The sequence below is a fragment of the Megascapheus bottae genome, chromosome 16 (assembly GCF_031878675.1).
Source record: "Megascapheus bottae isolate mThoBot1 chromosome 16, mThoBot2.hap1, whole genome shotgun sequence".
NCBI classification, from domain to species: domain Eukaryota; kingdom Metazoa; phylum Chordata; class Mammalia; order Rodentia; family Geomyidae; genus Megascapheus; species Megascapheus bottae.
In genome coordinates this window covers 47844461-47871773 of record NC_143524.1, presented here as the reverse complement: position 1 = coordinate 47871773, position 27313 = coordinate 47844461, and the positions used below count along the sequence as shown (strand labels likewise).

The window sequence follows — 27313 nt, the reverse complement described above, 5'->3', positions numbered from 1 at the left end:
GAACATCTGCTGCTAAGACTTGAGTGAGAGAGGAGGGCACTGAGGTCTAAAGGGAAAAGAAGGATCTCCAGCTGGACCTTCTGGAGTGAAAGGACAGGTAACAAGACGCAGACTGTAGGGTCTGGGGACCAGACAATTGGGAAAGGAATTGCAAACTGAGATATCTCTCACAAGAACACTCACAGTACAGAAGTTTCTACTGCTGGTTGTATCTGCTCTCCAGGGCAAGACCATTTAGGTCAAATGTCTAGATGTGAAGCAGATATCATTTTAGTGAGTGGTCCCTAACTGGTGGTAGCTAGACAGTCTAGCAGAACATAGGAAGAGGGTTTGACACAGGAACCATATCAAGTTATTTGAATTTAGGTTCAGAATATGTTTCAGGACATTTGTACTGGTCTAAGAGATACGATGGTGACATGGTTTGCTATTTATCTGCTCACTCAGATAAGCAGATAGGTATGGACAGGAAACTAGAGGACTTAGTTAATGGGAGGCATTGAACTGGGAGGAAACTCAAGGAGTCAGGAGACAATAGGAAAGTAAAAAGGCAGAGGACGGCATCCTGCAGAGAGGATTGGATCCTGTGTGTGGCAAAGCTGCCACATCTACAGGCTGGAATCGATGAACACTGACTGACACCAGGCATGGAAGACATGCATCTTAGCCAGGAAGTGGCTAAGGTGGGGCTCTTTGTATGTGAGTGCCTTGCCTGTCATGGAACACCAGTGCCTCCCACAGGGGCTGGACCAGAAGGGAACACCAGGAATGGTTCAATGAGTCAGTGGGTCCCTGCTTAAATGCTTGAAAGGAATTGTGAGGAGGTACTCAGAGTTCAAAGGGGGAACTCTGGCTCCCATTGTGGGTGTGGCTCCCTCAGACATGGCTTTGTTTCTCTAGCTCATGACACAAGGCAGCCTGAGTAGGCGATTGTAGATGTTGCTTGATGGAAAGGAATGAAGGAATAGAGTCTTGACAGGAGATGATCTTTGGCCTGAAACAAAGATTTCAATGAAGAGGACAGGCTAATTAAACATTATTAAACAATGCATTTGTGAATGCAAAAAAAGTTTAGTGGGCTGAAACTATTTTGTTGATGTTCTTGTTGCTTTTGGTGGTACGGGGCTGAGTTCATGGTTTTCTTCTACCACTGAGCCATGCCTCAAGATTTTTTTTTCATATTTTTTATTGTAATTAATAGAAGGGTTACATAACATTTGCCAGATAGGAAGTGCATTAATTCCCATACATTGATACCCTTTCACATGTCTTGATCCCCATTTCCCTCCCCCCTCCCCCACCCCTCATCTTGTTTTCCCCCCTTCCCTATCCGATTTCAAATAACCAAATACAAATATATCCGATATGCCTCAAGATTTTTATGTGTTGTTATATTTGAGATAGGGTCTCACTTTGTGCCCAAACCTCAGTCTTTCTGTTTTTGCATCACTGAGGATGACAGGCATTTACCACCATGCCTAGCCTTTGGTTGGAATGGAGTCTCAGAAATTTGTTTTATTTTTTGGCCAGGCCCAGTCTTCTGAGGCTTAAACTCAGGGCCTGGGCACTACCCCCTGACCTTTTTATTAAAGCTAGTGCTCTACCACTTGAGCCACAGCTCTACTTCTGGCTTTTTGGTGTGTGGTTAATTGGAAATAAGAGTGTCGCAGACTTTCCTGCTCAGGCTGACTTCGAATTGCAGTTTTCATATCTCAACCTGCAGAGTAGCTAGGATTACAGACATGAAACACCTGAACTTTTTTCTTTCTTTCTTTCTTTCTTTATTTCTTTCTTTCTTCCTTCCTTCCTTCCTTCCTTCCTTCCTTTTTTTTGGGGGGGAGGGCGCAGGGCTGACTGTAAACTGTGATCCCCTATTTCCACATTTCAGGTAGCTAGGATTATAAGCTTAAGCCATTATGCCTGACAAAACTATTCTTTTTTTTTTCTTTTTTATGTGAATTTTAATGTAATGGCATAGAAAGGAAGAGAAACACTCAAAAGATTATGTATTTCACCGGGCAAGGTGGCTCACACCTGTAATCCTAGCTATTCAGTAGGCTGAGATCTGAGGATCAAGGTTCAAAGCCAGCCCAAGCACAAAAGGACCTGAGCCTCTTATCTCTAATTAACCTCTAGAAAAACGGAAGTGAAGCTTGGCTCAAGGATAGGGTGGTAACCTTGAGCTGAAGAGCTCAGGGACAGTGCCCAGGCCAAATTCAAGCCCCATCAAAAAAAAAAAAAAAGATTATGTATTCCATGAAATTTGTTTTAGCTATGCGAGCATGCATATCTGTGCAGGAGTGTATATGTGCAGTGTACCACATGTGTGTATGTATCCATGAATGTGTGCACGTGAGTGTGTGTGAATGTGTGCACTCGAGCTGTATTGCTCACAGTGCATTTCAGTCCGGCAGGATTTTAAAATATACTGTAGAACCAGCATACGCAACAGCATTACTTTCCAGGATGATCAGAACCTAGAGAACTTTAATGGAGCCAGAGGATAATTATGGCGATACTGTTATCCAAAACAAAACCCAGGAGACATGCTGTCTCACTTGAAATCAAGATGGGCTTAGGAAGTCAGGGTGTGTGATAATGGGAAGCAGAGGACATGTATGAAAGAAGGAAGGACAAGGGAGTTATGAAATCAGAAAGAGGATGTCAGGACAGGGACACAGAAAGGTTTGCCTGTCACTTGTCCCCAAACGAGGTTAGTGTCTTTCTCCTTTGTCAGGATTCTCAGAACTGCAATAATTTCAATGTCATGTCAAGCATCAAAATTTCTTTTTCTAGCCTCAAAAAAAAAGTATAAAGTTTCCAAGAATTTTGAAAGCAGGAGCTTATAAGAGGAAACATGCATGGAAAGGCAGGGAAAATGATCATGTATAAAATATAATTCTTTATCAGCTCACTACAGAGCTGAAACCACACAGACATTGATGGTTCAGTAGTAACTGAAGGGCATTTGTTCCCCATCTGAGATGCCCACCCCCACCTCTGCCCCAGGTCTCAGACAGCCCTCCAAGAGACCCTCTGACAGGCCAACCAATGGAGATCACCTAATGGACTTCAAATAAACACTGACTTCCTGACAGCTAGCTTCTGAGCAGATTTATTATTGAATCATACTCCTGTTCTTTCACAACAAGCTGAGCTGACAGCCTACCTCATCAGTTACAAAAGAAAAAAAAGAAGAAGAAAAAGAAAAAGGACAGGAAGACAGTGATAAATTACCTGATGGGAGATGGAAGAACGTAAAGATTTTACTTCCTCCAAAATGTCAGCCATAATATATTATTCATGTTGTTGTTATTGTTGTTGCAGTCCCTCCCCACGTTGCAATGAATGTTGATGATGATAAGCAGACGTGAATTCAGTTGCAGGGGGGCTGCAACCAGTGATTCCACACATCCTGGTGATGAGCAGCTAACAGCTCCTCCTCTGCCCCTTGATCATCTCTTTGTTGATTTCAAAAGCGAATTACCATCTCTGTTTGCTTGGTGGCTTAAGCTTGTCTCTCACTGTCCTTCCACAGGAAGCATGAGCAGCTGCCTATGCAGTGACACAGAAGGAACTTAGGGTTTGGAGGCAAGTGGGACAAGTGACCTTGGGCAAACGGATTCAGTTTCCTCCTCTGGAATATGGGTTCCTAATTCCCACACTGCTAGATTGTTTAGAAATGTAAAAATAAAGCCAGGCATGGTGTCTCAGGCCCGTTATCCTAGCTATTCAGGAGGCTGAGATCTGAGGATCACGGTTCATAGCCTTCCTGGGCACTAAAATCCGTGAGACTCTTATCTCCAATTAACCACCAGAAAACCGGAGTGGCACTATGGCTCAAGGGGTACAGGTAACCTTGAGCTGAGAGCTCAGGGACAATGCCCAGGCCCAGACTTCAAGCCCCACAACTGAAAAAAAAAGCTACTGTGGAGGCTGAGATCTGAGGATCAAGGTTCAAAGGCAGCTCAGGCACAAAAGGACCTGAGACTCTTTATCTCCAATTAACCTCTAGAAAACAGGAAGTGGGGCTTGGCTCAAGGGTAGGGTGGTAGCCTTGAGCTAAATTGCTCAGGGACAGTGCCCAGGCCTAATTCAAGCCCCATGACCCACAAAAAAAAAAAAAAAAAAAGACAAAAGGAAAGAAAGAAAGAGAGAGAGAGGGGGGGGGGAAGAGAAACAAAAGTTAAGTACTGGGAAAGCCCTGGTGTACAACATTGTTAGCATGCATTCAGCAATAGCACCTATCATTCACCAAGGATGTGCTTTGAGTCCTCATTGTTTGAGTTCTCTGTCTCCTTCCTTCCCCCTTTCTTCTGTCCTCTCTTTCTCCTTCCTTCCTTCCTTTTTTCTTTCTTTCACTCTTCTCTCTCCCCTTTCCCTTCTTCCTTCCTTCCCTCCTTCTCTCCCTCCCTTCCCCCCTCCCAATCCCTGCCCTGCCCTGGCCCATGGCCCCCCATCTCTTTCTTTCCTGGTACTGGCATTTGAACTCAGGGATGTGTACTTGCTCAGCTTGCTAACTCTGAAAAGTGGATATAAGATGCTTTTAGCCTGCCTTTTAACTGGTTATATTGGAAATGGGGTCTCTTGTCTAACTCAGCTTTGATCTTCCAGATCTCAACCCCCTGAATAACTTGGATTATGACTACGAGCCGCTCACCCCTGGCTATACATAGTAATGTTTTAAAATCCAATCACTCCCCTCTCCTCCCCGACACATACTCAGGCCAAGACCATAGGACACTTAGACTGGGTTTATCAGCATCCTTATTTTATTTTATTTTTTTTTATTTTTTGCCAGTCCTGGGCTTGAGCTCAGGGCCTGAGCACTGTCCTTGGACTTTCTCAAGGCTAGAGCTCTACCACTTGTGCCTCAGCACCACCTCCGGCTTTTTTCTATATATGTGTACTGAGGAATCGAACTCAGGTCTTCTTGCTTGCTAGGCAAGCACTCTACCACTAGGCTAAACTCCCAGCCCAGCATCCTTATTTTAGAGCTGTGCAAACAGAAGCACAGAAAACCTGAGTGACCTGGCTACGGTCATAGGCTGCTAAGTGGCACAGCCAGCATTGGAAGCCATGCTTTCCAAGAACTAGAGAAGCCTCTGTTCTGATTGCATGTTCCCAGCTCAGCATGGTAACTAAGAAATCCATTTGGCAAGGTGCCTGTCTTATACGGTACAACACACAGCAAAGCCAGCATGTAATGTACTGTAGAACTCTGGCCTCAGAATCAGGAAACCTGGGCCTGGGGCCCAGCTGAACTATGTGATGTGACTATGGACGTATGTCTTACCTCTGTATCTACACCTCTCTCCTCTGTCACATAAGGATCATTCTCCTTCACAAGGATGTTGTAAAAATTAAATGACAGAAAATGCTTAGTTGTCAGGGCAGTAGGCATTCAATGTCCCTGGCTATTGTCACAATAGCAGTAGTGGTGATATTAGCATTGATAATTGCATTTGTATTCATATAGGTTTAGACATCACTGGGAAAACCAAGAGAAAAAGGTGATGCTCAGACTGAAGTGTCAGTTTTGTTAAGTACTTGACCCAAAGGAATTAGCACCATAGGATGGCCAAGGAGAATGGCCCTTTGTGCTGGAGAACCTTGGCTCATGGGGTAGTTAGCTGAGAATGATGCACCCTGAGAGAGGGTTCTTGTGTTCCAGGCAATAACTCCTGTGCTTGTAAGTCACAGGCATTCTATATTTCCATCTGACAATAAGAAGTTAAACTATAGCGGGGCACTGGTGGCTCTTGCCTATAATCCTAGCTACTCAAGAGGCTGAAATCTGAGAATCACAGTTCAAAGTCAGTCCAGACAGGAAAGTCTATGATGCGCTTATCTCCAATTAACCATCACAAAACCAGAAGTGGAGCTGTGACTCAAAGTACTAGCCCAGAGGAAAAGAGCCCAGCCCCTGAGTTCAAGCCCCACAACCAACCAAAGAAGAAAAAGCAGCCGGAGTGGGAGGGAAGAGGAGGAGGAGGAAGAGGAGGAGGAGGAGAAGAGGAGGGGGAGGAGAAGGAGAAGAGAAGAGGGAGGAGGAAGAGGAGGGGGAGGAGGAAGGGGAGGAGGAGGAGGAGAAGAGGAGGGGGAGGGGGAGGAGGAAGAAGAGGAGAGCCCCATGTCATGTGATTAATGCCCTCACTGGAGACCGTAGGATCAGGACATTCAGTGCCTCTGAAGTGAGTGTAGCTGGCCTGCACATGAGCACTGGCTCATGGTATATGAGTTCAGAGATGTGGGAAATGCAGGCTCTCTCTGCTCCTCTCCACATGCCTCTCCTTGCAGGCCTCCCCCACTAATCCCAGCCTGAGGAGCTGGGCACTGGGCAAATACAGTTGCTCAGCCTATATCCTATCTACCATCTATCTGTCTGACCCATCATTTTTTTGTCTCTACAAGAGTGAATTCCTGAATCTCAGCCCCATTTTCTATGACTAATGTCGTGCTGTAAGTAGCCTGGCAGCCCTGCTGTGCAAGTATTAAAGCCAGGCCTCTACCCTCACTTTCCCCGGCATCTGGAATTCCACATCTGCTCTGTCTAGGAACCTGGGCATTATTGGTGATAACAGATGTCGATATCCAGCTGCCTTTGTAGACCCTTCATCATACCCATTTGCCCCACCATTCCTTCTCTGAATTTTCCTCTCTCTTTCCTCTCTTCTCTGTCTCTTCTCCCATCTCTCCCTCCTCTTTATTTCTCTTATCTTTCCTTTTTTCTCTCCCTTTTATTCTTCCTCCCTCATTTTGTTTTTTTTTCACTTTTTAAAAATTTAAGCATTTTTCTTTTTCTTTTTTGTATTTTGTTGTCAGGATAATGTATGGAGGGGTTGGTTATATTCGTCAGGTAATGGGTACATTACTTCTTGAACCTTGATACCCCTTCTCATGTTTTTGCCCCCCTTTTCCTTCCCCCCACCCCTCCCAATCATCTTGTTTTCTCCCTTCCCTTCCGTATTTCAAATAAACAAATAAATGTATATTCTGTCTCTACCTTTTCTCTTGCTTCCCCCAACCCCCACTTCTTTCTCTGTTTCTGCCAGGACTGGGTATTGAACACAGGGTCTCACACCTGATAGAGTCATAAACCCAGGCTTTTTGCTTTCATTAATTTTCAAATAAGGTTTCCCTCCTAGGAAAAAATCTTCCAGAAAAACTGCAATAGCAGCCATGAACCACAAGCCTAGCTATCTGTTTCTTTGTGCCAGTCCTGGGGCCTGAGCACTGTCTCTGAGCTTCCTTTGCTCAAGGCTAGAGCTCTACAACTTGAGCTACAGCTCACTTCCAGAATTTTTGGTAATTTATTGGAGATAAGAGCCTCATGAACTTTCCTGCCCAGGCTGTCTTTGACACATGATTGGCAAATCTCCTCCTGGTAGCTAGGCATATCAACATAGATGGAAAGATGTCAGGCTGGAAAAGCTAATTAAGTAAACTAGGGCAGAATATTGCATGGAAAACTAGAAAAAGAGCAACCTGGGTGGCTAGATTTTAACGGTGATAATATTAGAAGCTGCAGAGTGTGCAGTTGAGCTGTGACTAGATTTATCTTCCACTGGTGACCATTGACAGGCTGCTAAGCAGAACTTCCCATCTGAGCCCAGGAAATGTCCTCACCAGACTCTGGATAAATTGTGGTAGATGCTGGAAAAAGCTCATTCAATAGGCAGGAGCACAGAAGACAACTTGTTTTCATAAAGCAGACATAGAAATCTGTTCAAAGTATGCAATGCAAAGGAATGACTTGCATAACCCATCACAGCATGAGGCAACAAATACTTTAAGGCAACAGGAGGTTTACAGTTGTTATTTGCCACCTAGATTCCAGATGATTTTCCAGTCTCCTAAACACCAATGTCATTAGCTGCTTTCCTTGAATAAGGAGGCGGGGTGGGGGGCGGGGAGGAAGAGAGGGTAATAGAAAGCTGCCATTTTCCTTCCTTCCTCTCCTCTTATCCAATTGTACAACCCACAGTCCTTCTTTTTTGAGGTAAGCTTTTCAAACAAGAGGTATAAGCTCAAGTGCCCTCTAAAATGAGCCCTCCAAGAGCAGAGACCCCAGCTGCTTATGCAGCAGTTTGGATTGGCCATACAAACAAGCCCATCCCCGCCAGCCTAGGTTCTCTAACCATTTTCCTGTCAAGGTCAAGTAGGTCAAGGTTCTCTGACGTGATCTTAAGAAAGAGAAGCACATCATCTCTTTATTCCTTTGGCAAGTGATTTATCAAGTGCTTCGGCTCTGCATTGCATTCAAATTTCAAGGCAAACACCTGTTTTGAAGGAAACTTTCCCTCTGCCCACTAAGAAGTGAGCACCCCACCTGCTCAGTACTGGAAAGAAAACAGTGAGGGAGACGTGATTGATGACAATCATGTCCCCTGCATTCAAGGAGCCCACAGTCCTCTAAGGGAATAAGATTGTCTGGGGTTCACATTGTGACAGTGCTGAGTCCATGCAGAAGTAGCGTGATGGCCAGTGCTTGGTGAATGCATCACTGGGTTTCAAATGGGGTAGTTTTCAGGCCAACAAGGTCAATGAAAGGATCCAGATAGAGGAAACAATGCAGATACAAAGATAAGCATTTTATTACTCCATTACAATTCTGAAGCCTCTTACAGTAGGGATACTTGAACGGGATTTAGTAGCACAAGATTAAAGTAATTATATACTTTTGTGTGCTTTAACTCATGGCCTGAGCATTGTTCCACAGCTTTTTTTTGTTCACTCTACCACTTGAGCCATAGCTCCACTTCCATATTTTTTGGGTAATTAATTGAAGATAAGAGTCTCAAGGACTTGGAACTGAACTTTGGACTTTGGCCTTTACCTGGGCTGACTTTGAACTGTGATCCTCAGATCTCAGCCTCCTAAGTATCTAGGATTATAGGTGTGAGCCATTGGTGCCAGCTTAAAATGGTTATAGATCCTTAAGTATAGTGGGGTGTGGAAAACGTGGATGTGCTTGGCAGATAAGAGACTGGAGCTTTAGAAGCCTGAGGACTCTCAAAGGTCAGTTAGTTACCAGAGTCAGAGTCTGAATGACAGAGGAATATGTTTGTTGTTGTTATTGTTAGTCATTTTTTTTAATTTGCTTGATTCTTTTGAGTGGTAGATTGAGGAGCAATCCATCCTTCTAGTAGATTCTCCTCTAGATGTCAAACCTAGCTGTGGTCCTCAAGAATTAGTCATGCAAATCTCATTGCTATCCACAAGAGTTCCTCCATCAGACTCAGAGCATAGATTTGAACTAATGCCATTAGGTTTGACAACCCCTCCTTCTCATGCCCTCTCCCACCAATAAACCTGGCCTAAGCACTCCTTCCTGGCAGAGTTAACCTAGCTTAATGGCTTGTTTCGTATCCCAATTGCCTGACATATGCCAAACCCATGTGTGACTCCAGTGTCAAAGGCAACTGTACTATGGTACTTCAGAGTGGCTTTTTGTCAGCTATAGCAAATAACTGGGGACTGCAATGGATGCGTTTCTGTAACTCTAGCACTTGACACTGTGCCTAGATCTATAATTTACTGTGGGTACTTAACATAAGGATTCAGGAGTAAAAAGTCCCAGCTTTGGGTATAAGTTCAACCAATCAAATTCCTCTCCGCGTGACTTTGGGCAAGTCTTTTCTCTCTTAGTGTTAGCCTTTTGAACATGATTCACTGAACAATCAAAGGGAAACATCCCATATTTATTCTACTGAATTGCAGTAAGCTCTCATTCCCTGTTGTAGCTCATATGTAAGCATGCAGGACAGCTTTGTAGCTGTGAATGGTATGAACACATGATATGCACAGCAAAGGAGAAGTATTTGCAAGGTACACAAGAGCCCACAGGTACAGGTGATTAATTGTGCCAGAAGGAGTTGTTGCATCTTACTGAGGCTATGATACTAGAAGAAACTGTAAGGATACATAGGAAACCTTCCAACTCCATTTGCTAAAACATGACCAAGGAAAAATAATACAGACCAGATACAGGATTGCTGGTAAGAAGCTGATGTGAACTCGCTAAGAAGCCGAAGAGATGCCTGTGGTTGTGCTCCTCACCAATGACTTCTCACCAAGGTGGTCCTCGTTTTGGAACTTCACATTTAAAGCAGCAGCTGCATCTTAGCCACATCCCCAGTACTGACCAAGAACCTGACCCTTCATCTAAGGCCAATGTTTGGTTGCAGTGCACAGCCCCCTCATATCAACTCACAAGAACTGATTCTTAAATATGTAAGGTTATGAGTGTAGCCGAAGTTGTAGAGCACTTGCCAAGAAAGAAGAGGCTCAGGCTTAGATCTTCAGTATTGAAAATAAAAGAAAATAGAAAAGAAAGCTGTAGGAATTCTGGAAACGGGTTGCTAAACACAGCCAATATTAAAAACTAAATTGTGTATAATTATCTATTAAAAGGTTATGAATACTCAAAACTTATTCATTTCCAAGTCTTTTGTCTTATTTTACAATTACCTCTGCTTTTGAGGTTGTTTGGGACTATTCCATTTCTGTGGTGAAATACTATGTAAATGCGTCCCTCCCTGGCTCTCTATTTGGTGCCATATTGTTGGTAGCTTGAAGTAAGTCATGATGGTAGAATTTATACCATAGCAATGCGAAAACAGACTACAGGTGTTTTCCTTTCATCTTTTCCTTCCTTCCTTTCTTCCTTCTTCCCGTCCTCCCCCACTCCCTCCCTCCCTCCTTCTCTGTATGTTTGAAATACTGTTGGTAAACATTTACCTATATGTCACTGGTGGCATCCACTGAGTAAATGCAGAAAGCAAGCAAGCATGGAAAAGCCTAGTGCTCACAACCTTTCAAACCTCCCTAGGAAAAGCATGTGGCATGAGGCACATTTCCGAAGGCTCCATTGAACCCCCTCTCCCATTTCCAGGGAGGCTATATGTTAAATGGGTTTTCTCAACAACTGAAAATTGTGATCAAACAGTAGAGGGATGAAAGTGTTTTGTTTTGTTTTTTTCAGGACTTGATTTCTGAGCCAAGTACCTATTTTGGCATGAGGTCTCAATGGCCTGTAGGCATACAGGGTGTCAACTTAATCTTCTGCAAAATCCAAAAGCAACCCACAAAAGCCTGGATTAAAATTATATCTCCTCTGGCTTGCTGAATTACAGGCTATAGAAGAGCCAAATAATGCTGATTCAACATTACCCAATTATCAAGGAATCCCCAAAGAGAGATACATCAGAGGAGGGGCTGGCCTGTATGCACATGAGAGGTGTGCCCGGGACAGCTCTCCTCCCACCTCCCCAAAAAAGAAGCCATGCCCAGAGTGCTGGATCTCGAGGCAGAATCCAAAGGAGTGCATGTGTGTCAGGAGATGGCTAGAAGGGAGCCAGCAAGAGGAGATGAAATCTGTTGGTAATTTTCTGGAAGGACAAAGTTTCAGCAGTAAGAAACTCAATTGTCCTCCCTTAAAGGAAGCGTCTCTTCTTACCAGCTGAATACAATTGATGGACAAAAATCTTTCCCATTAGTGGAGAGATAATTTCACATAAATATATTGGGAGACCTTCAGAGCAGAACTGGAAGTCTTTGCTGAGCTTTGCCTGCTTAACTTGTTTGCCATGTAATTGCATTTAGACCAAGGACCTCGGAAGGAAACTACTGACTGAATTAGCAATAACCAGACTGCATGAAATGAGGTGGGGATGGGGATGGAGGTGGGGAGGGGGGACACTTGGTGCATTGTGGGTAGGTGTTCTTGCCTTCAGAAAGGACAAGCTGACACTAGAGAGACCAGCTGCTTACAAGGCTGGTGTTAATTGCTTTTCTCATCAAACAGAGAAAAGTTTATCACTCTAGAAAGGTAGGGATATTTGGGTACCTAATACAAGATTAAGTTTGAGAACTTTTATTTCATGAATGCCCATGGGCTTCAGTAGCTCTTCCCTGAACCAGAAAGGGAAAAAAGCCTTCTGTACCCATATGAATAGAGAGAATTGTGGGAGCAATTGCACCTGAATACTTGCCTGAGATTTATCTTGTCACTGAGGGCTAGGTTTGTAGTGCCTGGCCCAATGCCATAGGACATTTCCACTATCTGATACCTTTGCCCAGATGCATCTGACCCAGGGATGGAAGGTCCCAAGACTCCTTCCTTGTGGCTCTGGGCACATTTCCACCTCTATAACATGGAAGGGTTTCATGAACTCTGACTCTCCAACTGACTTCTAGTGAGACGAAGACGTCAACCCAGGGGAGAAAAGACCACTGTCTCACCTGCATCTAGGGCAGTTCTTCTTTAGTTTGTTTTCCACTTTGCGATCCTCATTAAAATGTCATGTGTTTTGCTTCTGAATACCATTCTAGATGATTTTTCAATTGTCCTATTTACTTGTCAATCCCCCATTGCTCTAACTGCAGCTGAATAGTTGCTAGACAGTCATCTCGAGTTGGGAATGGTATTAAAAGAGGCGGAAGGTTCTAGAATCCACGTCAGGGAGATGTAGCATCTGCTTTTCTCCTGTATCTAATGCCAGAAGAAAAGAAATACTCTTCTCAATCTGTTCACTTTCTTGTATATTCAGGGCTATTGTCACGCAGGGAGCTTAGTCTGTAGAAGAAGAAAAATTAAAAACAGAGAACTGTCAGGTACCTGCACAAGTTCAGAGAACTAGGAACTGCACAGCAGCACTTTGAACCCAGAGCACCTGACTAAATCCACCTGGATACCTACATTGTGTTACTCTCTAGAATGAGCCTTATCTCTTTACATCATACCATGCCCTAAAAAGTAACTTCTAAGAAGAATTGCAGGAGTGAGCCATCCGTGACCAGCTTTTTCCTGATTTTTTTTAATGATACCTGGAATATGAACTCAGAGCGATACATTTGCTGAGCTATGACTCCAGTCATTTTTGTGCATGGTTATTTTTTGAGACAGGGTCTCACTTCCTGCTCAGACTTGTCTCTGGACTCCAACTGGCCTATTTTAGCTTGTCAACCTAGATGGGAAAGCATGAGTGTGTGAAACTATGACCAGCTTCTTTCTGCTGATTGAATCTCATGAATTTCTACCCACGCTGTTCTAGAACCAATCTAAGCCTCACTCATAGCTTAGGATGGCACACCATACCCAGTTATTGCTCGAGAAGAGTTCTCAGCAACTTTTCTGTTCAGGTGGATCTCAAATCCTCCAATTCCCAGCCTCTCAAGTAGCTAGAACTACAAGTGTGAGCCACCAATGCCAGATTGCAGCCTTCTGACACCTAGGCCAATGTGAGGACCATGCGTGATACATCATGTTATTCTTTCTTCTCTTTCCACAGACATGCCTGTGTCATTCGTGGTCAAGTGATGACATCAGACGGGACCCCACTAATTGGAGTGAACATCAGTTTCGTCAATAACCCTCTCTTTGGGTATACAATCAGCAGGCAAGATGGCAGGTAAGAGACCTTGCATGAGCAAGAAAGAGTGAAAGTCTTGTTCACGTGGTCTTTCCATGACAACATGGACAGAGAACAGAGACTTGAACTCTGAGAGTCTGACATCAGTTGCCGGCTCTGTAATATACTAGTTGTGTGCCCTTGTGTCTGACTCTGACCTACATCCTTTGGGCTCTAAATAAAGCAGTTCCTTCTCACTTGGTTCTCAGAATAAGAATAGGGTATGTAACTTATGCACATTATTCTGCCCCTGTGGCTTACGATAGGAACACTGTCATTGAGACAATTTCCTGCAGGCCAAGGAGCTTCAGAAAGCGTAGCCTTTCCTATTGGGTGGTTTATAACCTATAACTGCTTACCTTAGGTCAGTGGAAGCCACATGAAGGATAAGAGAATTCTAACCTATATGTTCTTCTGTAACTGTCAGTGGAATGAAGTGAAACTGCTTCCTCCTCCTCCTCCTCCTCTTCCTTTTCTTCCTTCCTTCCTTGCTTCTTCTACATTTTTCTTCCTTCTTTTGTTGGTGCCTGTCCTGTCCCGGGGCTTGAACTCAGGGCCTGGGAGCTGCTCCTGAGCTTCTTTTGCAGAAGGCTATCACTCTAGCACTTGAGCCACTGTTCCACTTCCAACATTTTCTAAATAGTTTACTAGCAAGAAGAGTTTCAGGGACTTTCCTGTCTTGGCTGGCTTCAAATCGTGATCCTCAGATCTCAGCCTCCTTAGCAGCAGGAAGGTTTATAGGCAGGAGCCACAAGTGCCCTGGCCACGTGAAGCTTCTTCAGTAGTACCAGTTCTCCTCTTGTTACCTGTACATCCTTGGACTTCTTGCCTATTCTTCTTCATCTCCTTAAGGGGGTTGGAACTGCCTATTCCACCAGTCATTTGGGAAAATAAAATGTGATGAGTGGGGAAGCATTTAGCACAGAGGAGGTATTTAATAAACCTTAGTTCCCATCCTACTCAAATTCATTGCTAGTTTTCAGGGTCTGGCATGTGTAAGCATATACAAAACATTAGCTGTTTATTAGCCTTACAGATTGTTGCATAATGAGAAGGTGATGGTGACAGGAACGGCAATAGCAGTGTTTTGGGAAGGGGGGAAAGAGGAGGAAAGTGTAATATTTAGGCTGTCAGTGGTGACAAGTCCTCTATTTTTAATAAAAATCAGGTGGAGGCAGTCCATCTGGTTAAGTGTGGGCCCAGAAGGTTGGTTTTTTCACTCTGTGTTGGAAATTGTGCTCCAGCCCGATTGATTTTTAGCACCTCTTTAATCCAATATCAGATGTGAACACATCCCGGCCGAGGTGATAATGAAGTAGAGACTCATCTGTTTGTAGACGTGTGTGCCGTGTAGATGGGGGGAGCGGGGCAAGCTGGGCATAGGGAGTCTCCCCACTGCCAAATGAGTGGGAGGGGCAGAGCTGGAAGAGGGCGGTGCCAGTCCTTTCTTTGCTAAGCTAGGTCAGTGCGCCCTGCCCTCCAACATGGCCTGAAACAGGAAGTTCAGTAGCATGAAGGAAGCCCCTTCATTCAGACTCTGCTACCTTCTCTGTGGAAATAGTAGGTGTGAACATACCAGGCAACAGGTATTCTTACTACATTACCTGCTGGAGAACAGTCATCTAAAAGGAGTTTTGAGCAGGGCACTGGTGGCTCATGCCTGTAATCCTAGCTACTCAGGAAGCTGAGACCTATGGATCACGGTTCAAAGCCAGCTCAGGCCAAGAAAGTCTGTGAGCCTCTTATCTCCAATTAACCACCAGAAAACTGGTAGTGGTACTGTGGCTCAAGGTGGTAGAATGTTAGCCTTCAGCTAAAGAGCTTGGGGACAGTGCCCAGGCCCAGAGTTCAAGCCCCCCCACCCAAAAAAAAAGGAGAGAGAGTTTTGCCAGACACCAGTGGCTCACATCTGTAATCCCAGCTACTCAGGAGCCTGTTCTCTGAGATCATGGTTTGAAGCCAACCTGAGCACATAAATCTGAGAGACTCTTATCTCCAATTAGCCAGCAAATAGCTGGAGGTAGAGGTATAACTCAAATGATAGCGTGCCAGACTTGAGTGATAAAAACAAGTGAGAGCCTGCTGAAGCCCAGGACCCCCCCCCCTCTGTCGCTCTCTTTCTAGCTCTCTCACTCTCCCTCCCTCTCTCCCCCCCCCTCTCTTTCTTGCTCTCTCTCTCTCCCTGTCTCTCTCTCTTTTTTTTCTTTTTTTTTTTTTTGCCAGTCCTGGGCTTGAGCTCAGGGCCTGAGCACTGTCCTTGGACTTTCTCAAGGCTAGAGCTCTACCACTTGAACCTCAGCACCACTTCCGGCTTTTTTCTATGTATGTGGTGCCGAGGAATCGAACCCGGGTCTTCATGCATGCTAGGCAAGCACTTTAACCACTAGGCAAAACTCCCGGCCTCCCTGTCTCTCTCTTTCATCTGGGTTCTGGTGTCTCACTCCTGTAATCCTAGCTTCTCACAAGGCTGATATCTGAGGACCACAGTTCCAAGCCAGCCAGGGGAGGAAAGGCCATGAGATTCACCAACAAACTACTTAGAAAAAGCTGGAAGCAACCCTGTGGCTCAACTGGTAGAGTGCTAGCCTACAGCAAAAGAGGCTCAAGGACAGGCCCATGCCCTGAGTTCCAGCCCAAGGATGGGCACAAACAAAATAAATTTTTAAAAATGTAAATGCCATGAAATTTGTCAGACACTCAACTTGGGGTCACCTAATCATTAGTCAATATGTGCTGATAATGGATTTGGTTATGGTGCATCCATTATACACAGGACAGTCTGACATAAGTATAGTGACCCCTGGGGAAAAGCTCTCTGCCTCCAAGCTTTGAGTCTTCCTAATGGTGCTTCTTCGCTGATCTGTACTATCCCTTTGGGTCTCCTGGATGGATGTTTTCTTCATCAACCTCCTATATTAGAACATAGTAGCAAGAATGGCTTCTGCTTAGAACTTTAGGCTCAGGTATCTTCTTACCAATTACTGTAGGGCTTAAATTTTCTTTCAGTTTCCACACTGCTGGATGTGTGGGAAAGTAGCAGACAGGAGAAATGGTTCAGGCTCATGGAATTGAAAAATGGAATTGTACGAAGCATGAGGCCCCCAGAATGAGCAGGTCCCAATGCTTTTCCCATCCATCATACATCTATCTAATTAGTAACCCAGCCAAGTAATTATGATCATCAGCTAGATGATGATTTTACAGATGAGACAATTAAGGCTTGCAAAGGTGTTGTCATTCACCTATGCGCTGAGTAGCCACACTTAGACTGGCTCTGAGTTGTATGGCTTCACCTGAGAACCAGGCCTTCTCTCTTGGTTCAAGTTCACATTCATATCCAAAACAAGGTTTCCCTACCAGATGAGCAGGCCTGGCCCTACCCCACTACACTCAGCTCTTGGCAAGGCTGGCTGCCCCAACCTGTTCATAGCCTCAAGAACTTGTCTTTTCGTGTTTGTCTTCCCTCCCTCCTCACACTCAGCCTCTCTTGAAGGGAGCTTGTGAGCCTGGCCAAACTTGTGTTTGCTAGTTTGAAATGTTCTGTCAAAGCACAGATGCTATTTAGCTCTGCAACAGAAAAGGCATTCTCAAGGTATTTCCCTAAAGCGATGGCTACTTTCCTGGAGAGTCACAATCTCTGTGTCCTAAATAAATTCCCACCTTATTGCAGGATGGTGGTGGCTGACTTCTTCCCAAGACTGGCACAGAAAAGGGCTGAATGTGCCACAGACAAACTGGTGAAAGACTTGATAGAAATCAGCCTGCAGAGCCTGGGTAGACCAAACTGAGGGTACACTATCAACCAGGAGAGGATGTGGCCCTCAGACAGGTAGTCAAATTCTGACAGCTTCTTGGAGAGCAAGAAAGAGAGAGCAGGAGCACTGGATTTGAGGGGGTAATCTATATGGGAGTCTCTCAAAGCAACTGCACACCACACACGAGCATAGGGTTAACTTCAGAGGACAGCCATCTCAGATGGCACTCACAGATGTACATTCATTCTATCAACCAGCCAATTGACAGAATGAGCACAGAGCCAGTTCCTGGAAAAACAGAGGACTAAGTGTCCCTGGCCCAGAAAGCTAGATGAATAATTCCTGGATAGTGTGATGTCAGATCTAAGATGAGCCCATAGTACTAGGGAGCCTTAGGGACAGAGCTGGGTCCTAACTAGATAAGGCTATGTGGTGGCAGTCTGAAGGCAGTGACATCTGAACTGTTCAAAAGTACAAGAGGAGGACAGACCTTGAAAACTCACTTTAAAAGGAATGGCTACAGGGACATTGTCCAAAGAGATCCTTCATACACAGGTGACAGGCTTGCAGGCCCATGGTGGCCAAGTCACCCCAGCAGGTAGAACTATGCTGGACCACCAGGAGTTGGAAGGAACAGGACCTAGGCAATTCCAAACCCTAAAGAAGTTATAAAATGTCATAAACAGGCCAAAGATGGGCCCATCCTCCTATGGCCTAATTACTAAAATGAATTCCTGAAGAGTTCTTTGAACAAGACTGCCATATCAGATTGGGACAGGGGTCTGTGTCAGGTGGCCATTCAAGTCTCCTCCAACGGTTCAGCTATTACTTGACTTTAAACTTGGTGTTTGGGGCAGAAAGCAGAACAAAATTCTAGACTAAGATCTCATTCACTGAACATAGAACCTTATGTAGCAGCCCAGCACTCTACTTGACTAAGCAGACTCAGAGAGCAGAAATGGTGACATACCTTGCTTTAGACTGGGCATTCTTTCCCTTTGTCCACAGTCTGGGCTCAGCTAGTTTCTAAGCAGAAACCAGAGGTTAGCCCACCCAACACACCCCCCCAAGTTGAAATGGGTTCTGCAGAAACATTGAAGTATGCAAATAAGGACTTGTTTGTAACAAAAGGCCCAAGCCAATTTGGAAGGGCAAGTGCCTTGCTAGGTCTGCCAGCCTGTCTCTCACTATGTCTTGGTACAATGCAATTTGGGGTGAGACAGACAACATTCTGCCTTCATGATCTCCTGCAAGCCTGAAGCAAGGAAGAACCAGCAGGGGTTTGTCAAAGGTGGGAAAGGTCTGGGGGACATCAGAGCACAGGCCTGTTTGGCATAGTGTTGGAAACAAGACAGGTGCTCAGACCCACGTAGTTCTCAGAGGGCCACAATTCAGGCTGGTCTGCCTGTTCTCAACACACTGTCACAGAGATCTCATCTCAACTGTGTGGTTGGCACTCAATCTTCTCTCTGGCCCTTGTACTTTTAAGAGACTGCCATGCTAATTATGCTGCCTCTAAACTGCTAAAGCTACTGCTAATTGTGAAGACCTTCAGTGAGTAATCTGTCATATTTGGAGCCAAAATTGCTGGAGAGTCATAGAATCTTAGTGTCCTAAGAGTAATCCATGTGAACCTTTGCAGTGTGTGTGTGTGTGTGTGTGTGTGCACGTGTGTGTGAGTGTGTGTGTGTGTGTACGTGTGTGCGTGTGTGTGCGCGTGTGTGTGTGTGTGCGTGTGCACGTGTGTGTGTGCGCGCGTGTGTGTGTGTGTGTGTGTGTGTGTGTGTGTGTGTGTGTGTGTGTGTGTGTGTGTGTATGTGTGCTGATCATGGGGCTAGAACCCAGGACCTGGTCACTATCCCTAAACATTTGTGCTCAAGGCTAATGTTCTATCACTTGAGCCACAGCTTCATTTCTGGCTTTTTGGTGGTTAGTTGAAGAAATAAAGAGTCTTGTGGACTTTCCGGTCTGGGTTGGCATTGAACCATGATCCTCAGATTTCATCCTCCTAATTAGCTAGGATTACAGCTGTGATCTACCCATGTGCCCTGCTGAACCTTTGCATTTTACAGATCAGTAAACTGAGGAGCAGGGAGGCTAAATCTAGAACTAGGCCTAAGGATTTCTAACCCCAGTTTAGAAGTTGTTCTGCATTATTCACGAGGGTTCAACTCTGACCTAGTGCAAAAACCCCAAGTACCAAGAAACACCACAACAGAGGATTCCCTGGCTGCCCCAGTCCCTGAAAGATGGTTCTTTGCTGCACTGGTTCATTTGACTTCTGTAACTTTCCCCTGGTGAATCATGTTACTACAACCACAAGAAATGCTTTCTGGAGTCATCCTCTGTGGCTGCAGGTGTCAGGGTCTTCCACAACAAGCACTTAGACCCTTTGTGTAATTTCCTTGCTGTATGTTCTCATCCTCCTCATGATCCTGATCCCCTCTTTCTTCCCTTCCCCTTAGCTTTGACCTGGTCACCAATGGTGGCATCTCCGTCATCCTGAGGTTCGAGCGGACACCTTTCATCACACAGGAGCACACCCTCTGGCTGCCCTGGGATCGCTTCTTTGTCATGGAAACCATCATCATGCGACATGAGGAGAATGAGATTCCCAGCTGTGACCTGAGCAACTTTGCCCGCCCCAATCCTGTTCTGTCTCCATCCCCTCTGACGTCCTTCGCTAGCTCCTGTGCTGAGAAAGGACCTATTGTGCCAGAAATCCAGGTACCCAGCCTTCCAAACTACATCTCTTACACATTTATTCTATTGGGAGATAAGTGGAGAAGGAATCAGACACAGAGTTGTGTTTCTCAGACAAAAAGCATTCCTTCAGGCTTGGGCCAGCAGCCATGAGGTTCACCTAGTTTATTCTCTGAAATCACATGAGTGTCTAACCTGCCTGCGACTCCAGGATTTATAATCCTCTTCCTTTCCACTCTGCCATCCAAGTCACTTCCACTCTACTTCTCCCCAGTCTCCAGGGTGTCTCGTCTCTTGGTATTTCTGTGGAAAGTATTGATAATAAGTTCTGCCAAAAAGGAGTAAGCCACAAGATCCCAAGTAGTGCATATCATAATAAAGATTAAATGAGAAAAATATATTTGAGGCACAGTGTCTGGTACCTAGAAAGTGCTTGGTAAATTTTAGCTATTATGCTTATTAAGATTATTTAACACGCACTGCCTTCGTGCCAGTTAAGGATTGCTTTGGCTCAAGTCTACACTCACAAGTGTTTTTGCTTAATTATCATTAAAAGGAAGTAATTGGGAAAGATGCATTTTTAACATGATGGAAATCAAGATCAAGTCTTGGCCTAACAAAGCTCTACCAACTTGAATGTCCTTCACTGTGCCCACTTTGGAATCTATCAACAAAAAGGGGACAGCAAGGAAGGGGACAGACAGCAGCTCAGAAGTCCAGAAAAGTCCCAGCTGCCCTGCAGACCTAATGAGAACTCGAGCAACATGCATGCTAATGGATTGCTCTGTACTCCGTGGAGCAGAGAGTTTATACATTTATGTGTGTGAATTTCATGCCTGGCTGAGCAAACACATCTCCACATATGCTCCATTGAGTGGCTTCCAACACCAGCTCACAAGAAGGAAATGCAGCCATTTCAAAATTCTCTTTGCACATCCAGGTTAAAAGATCACTCCTTCTCAGAGATTCGTTGCCTGTCTCCTATCTCCGTAGCCAGGCTGACCTTTCTGATGAAATGCTTGTCAGTGGAGACAGAACTTGCTAGAGAGAAGCAATTTGTAACTGAACTTTGGCTCCACTCCACCTAGCCGTTTTTCCCAGGAGCAGAGGCTTTGGAACAAATGCGGTTTCAAGGTCATCCCCTCTTTAGAGTGCTCCCTGAGCTGGGTGTCTACAGGTCCAGTTGGGGGCACAAACCTTGCTTATTGTCAGACTCATGAAGACAAACTCTTGGGTTTTCCCAGTGCTGTTGTTGGTTAGCCTTTGCAAGTGCCAGGAGATGTAAATTGCGAGGGATACATACACTAAAGAAGAGAAAGATTTATGAGAGCAGCAAGCTAACCCTTGAGTTGTGCCTATGACTCACCAGGGTACAGAGCCTGCTTTGCAGGGAACTAGTAAACTGTGATTTAAGTGGATGCTTTGATTTAAGCCCAATTTCTAGAATTTCCTGTGTTTAGGAGGCCAGTGAAGCAGTGAGGGTGGCCAGTTCGTATCAGACAGAAGGAAAAAGGCTCAATATCTCTGTAAACATAGGAAAATAACCATTGTCTATTGACTGAGTTATGGTTTCTTTCTTGAGAGAAAGCCTGTGAGCTTTCTCTGCCACAATGATTGAGCCACATGCTTGATCATCTGGCATTCATTGGATCTTTCCACCTTGGGCCTGAGCCCGTTGTACCCTGCAGATAAAGCACTGTCTTCCACCTCTCAGTGCCTGCGTGGAGTACCCAGCATGCACTGGAACTCTGTACAGCAAACACAGCCGCTCTGGGGAGGAGGCAGGACATTAGTATAGGCTCTGGTCATCAGCTAGGACTTCTGACTCCACCTTGTAAGTGTTTTTGTTACTTCTTTGGAAAGGAACGTCATGGAAATGGATCTGACTTTTAAAAAGTTTCTTGCTTGGGCAACTGTCTACATCTGTCTGCATTAATCTGAAAGAGGTTTGGAATCGGTGGCTCCTGCCTATAATCCTTCCTACCTGGGAGATTGCAGTTCAAAGCCACCATTAGGAAGGACTCGATGAGACTCTTATCTCTAATTAACCATCAAAAAGTCAGAAGTGGAGATGTGGCCCAAGTGATAGAGCGCCAATCTTGAGTGAAGTGGAAAAGCTAAGAAATAGTACCCAAGCTCTGAGTTCAAGCCCCAATATTAGTACACTAAAAAGGAGAGGGGGGGAATAAAAGAAAAGTCTCCCTACTAACCCCTACTAACCACCTCTGTCAACTAACATGGAAATACTGGGCACTTTACTTATGTGACCATACTGGGACTGAGGGTCTACAAGAGTTTAAGAATGAAGCATTATGCTGCTTAGTATTGTGCATACATTGTTATTGCGCATACGTTATGTAGCGTTCCTCTCTATCTTGCAGTAAATCTCACAACATCACATATGTTACGCAGAGAGCCAACCAGAGGCTCCTCCTCAGCAGTGAAGTCTTGAGGGGTTCTTTTTCACTTCTTTCAGTTGCTTTTCTCCTTTGTCATCCTTTTCCTTTTCCTTCCTCTTGCAGCCCCTTCTCATTTCTGCTTCCCCCTCTTCTTTCCTCCCCTTCCTTCTTCCTCTTTTCATCTCCTGTCCTACTGCTTCCTCTGCCTCTTGCACACCAGGAGTCCTTCAGGCTATGGCTCCCTGCCCTCCCCTCACCCCCTCCTCCTCCAAATCAGCAAATCAGTGATGGTCCCCTGCTGTGCTCTGTCTCACTGTAGGCCCTGCAGGAAGAAATTATCATCTCTGGCTGCAAGATGAGGCTGAGCTACCTGAGCAGCCGCACTGCTGGCTACAAGTCTGTCTTGAGGATTAGCCTGACGCACCCCACCATTCCCTTCAACCTCATGAAAGTCCATCTTATGGTGGCAGTTGAGGGTCGTCTCTTCAGGAAGTGGTTTGCTGCAGCCCCAGACCTGTCCTTTCACTTCATCTGGGACAAGACAGATGTCTACAACCAGAAGGTGTTTGGGCTCTCTGAAGCCTTCGGTAAGCCCTCACCCACCCTCACCCCCCTCCCAGGCAGAGTGTCATAGAGAGAAAATAGCACAGAGGAGCAGGAAAAGGGGGGAATCTCTTCTACTTCCTCCTTCCTCATCTCAGGCCAAAAATACTTAGGGCTTCATTGCCCTTTAAAACCTCACAATGACCATCCATGACCAAAAAGAATATTCAACAACACCTGAATATAGAATACTTGACCAATTAAAATGCATACAAAAACCAAAACACTATTAATACTCACTACAAACACTCTCTCATAAGCGAGCAGAAGGCATGGTGACTGTTAGCACACGCCGTCTGGCCCATTCCTTTATGGCCGGCTTTTATGGCATCTAGAAGAAAGGTGATTCCCAATTAATTCCTGTCTTGAACATGTAGGATGGTCTTCTCTTCCCCAAATAATATCTACACAGAAAGATATTTCCTGTCTCTGATGGTTCCTTCCTGGAGCCAGAAGGCCATTACAAACCCAGGCTCAGGAAGCTTTCCATATGGCTTCCATACCTTCTAAGAGGCCTGGATTAGTGAAACAAGTAAAATCAGAACTTTAGCCAGGTGCCAGTGGCTCACACCTGTAATCCTATCTATTCAGGAGGCTGAGATCTGAGGATCCAAGTTCAAAGCTAGCCCAAGCAGGAAAATCTATGAGATTCTTATCTCCAGTTTACACCAGAAAACCAGAAGTGGTGCTGAGGCTCAAGTGATAGAGCACTAGCCTTGAGCTGAAGAGGTCAGGGACAGCACCCAGGCCCAGAGTTCAAGCCCCACGACTGAAAAATAAATAAAACCCAGGGCATTTTCAAGCTTTCAAAGCTCAAACCAACTTCTAAATTCAGAAGCAACTTCTTTTCTCTAGTTACCCTAGCTCCTTGTCTATGTATTCATTATCAGTATAAGTGTTTTCTATATAAAAAAGTAATACCATGTCTATTCATTTTAAAAGCTAAGAAATGGATATAAATAAAAGACCATATTTGATCCTATAAACAAATACAACCACTTGTTAACATTCTAATGTGCTTTCTTATTTCATATGTACTTTGTGTTGTTGTTTTTATTTTTTTAAATACAGCTACATTTTCATTAGCATCAGATTCCATAGGCATTTCCCACGTCACATATGGTCATCAGAACCATATTTTTCAGTGGAAATATTTCTGGATTGGACACACTTACGTTTGCTCTGCCTCTCACTTGTTTTGAACCTTTAAGTTTTTCCTGTGTTTCACTATTGTAAATAATACCACAGTGAAGGATTTTATATATAAAATGTTTTTCATATTAAACATTATTTCCCTGGAACTAATTCAACTAAATCCTTTGAAAGTGCAACGTATTTGTTTAATTTTTCCCAATTACAAACGGTGTTTTTTTTTTAAGAAGTTTTAAGGGTCAGCATTACTGTGTTGTTATTTCAATGGTCCTGATCCACAAGTATAAATATAATCCTATTCTGTTCCATGAAAGCAAAGGAGAGGGACTCACCTGTGGGTCCAAGGATCAATGTGGAGCTTTGCTCACCTGTGCACTTTGCTCCTTGTATTCCTTCAGTTTCTGTGGGTTATGAATATGAATCCTGTCCTGATCTGATCCTGTGGGAAAAAAGAACTGCTGTGCTACAGGGTTATGAAATTGATGCATCCAAGCTTGGAGGATGGACCCTGGACAAGCATCATGCCCTCAACATCCAAAGTGGTAAGCAGAGGCCGGGAGTTTGGCCTAGTGGTAGAATGCTTGCCTAGCATGCATGAAGACCTGGGTTTGATTCCTCTGTACCACATACATAGAAAAAAGCCAGAATTGGTGCTATGGCTCAAGTGGTGGAGCTCTAGCATTGAGAAAGCCCAAGGACAGTGCCCAGGCCCTGAAACCAACTCCAGGACTGACAAAAAAAAAAGTGGTAAGCAGAAATTTTCCCATGGGAAGGTAGAGTCATGTTAGGTCCACTTTGTCTTCTGTTCTAACAAAAAATAAATACTTTGAATTTTATAGGTTCCTATGTGATTAGTTGGTCAGAAGGCTCAATCAAAAAACTTTTGTTGGGACCCTCTGCTGAGCCTGTCATTGTACTGGGCCCTGAGCATACAGAAATGAGAAGTCTCGGGATTTGAATGCAAACAGAGTCAAAGACTTTTCAGGCTGTCCTTGCTGTGACAATAGGCCATGCCAACCTTAAAGGAGATAAGTGACCCAAGCAAGGCAGGGAGAAGAACCTCTGACTAGCATTTCAGAAAGTCCACAGGATCAGCTCTGTAAACCAGTAGGGTAAACATGGTAGCAGTCAGCACAGAAAATGCCTACGTGCTAAAATCTGGAAGAATATCTATAAAGAAGGTCCATTGAAATTTGGACAAAGGGTGAAGGTAGTGTAGCCAAAGCCACAGCCAAAGCTGATGACTTAAGTGCCTGGAGCCCAGGGCAGGAAAGTTATGAGTTTCGAGTATATCTAGAGGTGAATTTCAAGTCTCTGAGCAGTTTAAAGCAAGCAAGGGCCGTGATAGCTCCTATTCTTTAGGTAACTTAGCCTAACCATGACCCATCATGGGAAACAGGTAATAATGTCACATACCTCCTGCCTAGTCTACAAATGATGAATGCCTATCAAAGCCACCTCAGGTCTGGCAGAAGTTGACAAAGTACTTCTATAATTTATAGTAAAATAAAGATCTATAAATGATGGAGATAATTCTTTAAAGGCACTTGCCACATACCAAATTAAATTAGAAAACAGGAAGTCTAAAATTGTGCAAGGCACAGAAAGAGGTAAACAGAGTCCATGGATTTCAGGGACTGACCTGTAAGTCATAATGAAAATTAAGTTTGGCCATGAGTGTCAGCAAAACCACAACAGTAGAGCTGAAGCCAAGCTAAAGGGATCTCTTAGCAGCTGCCCACACTACTACCTCTTATGAGCCATTAGCCAGACCAATAACATGGATGGAGTTGCTCATGGACTGAGATGTCATAATCTTTCCTAAGTAGTCAGAAGAATTGATGAGAAGGATAGCCACGAATACTAGAAATGTCTTCCACCTAACATCTGTAAATAAGATGGTATATGGTATGTCATAGCATCATCTATCAGTGGAGAATGAACAAATCCTTTAGAAATTGGTACTAGGAAAACTGGCTCAATATGTAATAAAAAAAATACTTGAAACTCCCACTTTATACTATACACAAAATAAATTTAAATATTTTAATTACCAAAATGTTTAAAAAATAGTAATTTAGAATTCATGGAAGAAAATATAAAACAATAACCTAGAAAAAGCACAGACTTTAAATGGAAACACAATGGATTGTACTGTATACATATAAATATTTAAATCCATTCAATAAAGGACAACAAAGCGAACAAGTGGCAGTCTGACATGAGATTTAAGTGACCAATAAAAACCAAACTCCATATAGGCTTCAGCTAAGACAGCAGGAAGCAGGAGGCAGGGTCTACTTTGGAGACTGTGGCAGTAAACAAGGAAAGGATGGTGTAAAGTAAAAAGAATCAATGTATGTGTGACAGGAAGCTTACAAATCTGGAGTGGTTCAAATTCTTCATCTTATTGATAGGAAAATGAGGTTCAAGGCAGTATGAGACCTAAGACCTCCTTCAGATATGAAATCAGCTCATTAATGGCAAAAAAAAACCCAGACTCTTAACTCCATGTTGGTGAGAAGAGGCTGAGTTTCCCTTATTAATTTTATAAACATTTATTGGTATGTGAAGTTCTTTGTGAGGCACTGGAAAAACACATAAGCTAGGAAAAATACATAATCTCTAGCCAGGACCTGGTGGCTCACATCTACTCAGGAGGCTGAGATCTGAGGATTGAGGTTCAAAGCCAAGCAAAAAAAGTAGAAAACCGGACGTGGTGCTGTGGCTCAAGGGGTAGGGTGGTAGCCTTGAGCTGAAGAGCTCATGGAGAGTACTCAGGCCCTGAGTTCAAGCCCCCCAACTGACAAAAAAAAAGAAAAAAATACATACTCTCAGCTGGGTGCTAGTGGCATATGTCAGTTCAAAATCATCCTGGGCAGGAACAAGAATCTTATCTTTAATTAATCAACAGAGAGCCAGAAGGAAAGTTGTGGATCGGTTGATAAAGTGGTAACTGAATGAAAAAGCTAAGGCCCTGACTTCAAGCAGAAAAAATAAATCCCATAATATTGAAATGGTATGGATAGAAAGAGAAAATCAGGTAAGTTCAAGAATCAAAGTTGTACAGAGGTGAAGGCTGGCCACATGAGACATGTACAGCCTGTCTGAGAGGTTTCATGGTAGAATGATCAGGAGATGGCATTGGATCTCAGCCTCTTCTTGTCTGTCTGCTTTTGGATAGGCTGCTTGGTCTGTTCCCTCTGTCAGAATAGTAGTAAAAACACTGCAATGTCAGAGGCCGATAGTGAGAATAACAGGCCCACAGCAATATATAAAGGCTGAG

General features: G+C 44.2%; 1 protein-coding gene across 1 annotated transcript in view; it reads left to right on the top strand.

Moving 5' to 3' along the window:
• The window catches only part of Tenm4 (teneurin transmembrane protein 4), a 716831-nt gene that overhangs the window by 632808 nt on the left and 56710 nt on the right, over nucleotides 1-27313 (top strand). The window contains exons 21-24 of the mRNA XM_090348503.1: nucleotides 13296-13415; nucleotides 19636-19897; nucleotides 22592-22859; nucleotides 24426-24569. Coding sequence (XP_090204629.1) covers nucleotides 13296-13415; nucleotides 19636-19897; nucleotides 22592-22859; nucleotides 24426-24569 — 794 coding nt within the window. The remainder of the gene's footprint in view (nucleotides 1-13295; nucleotides 13416-19635; nucleotides 19898-22591; nucleotides 22860-24425; nucleotides 24570-27313) is intronic.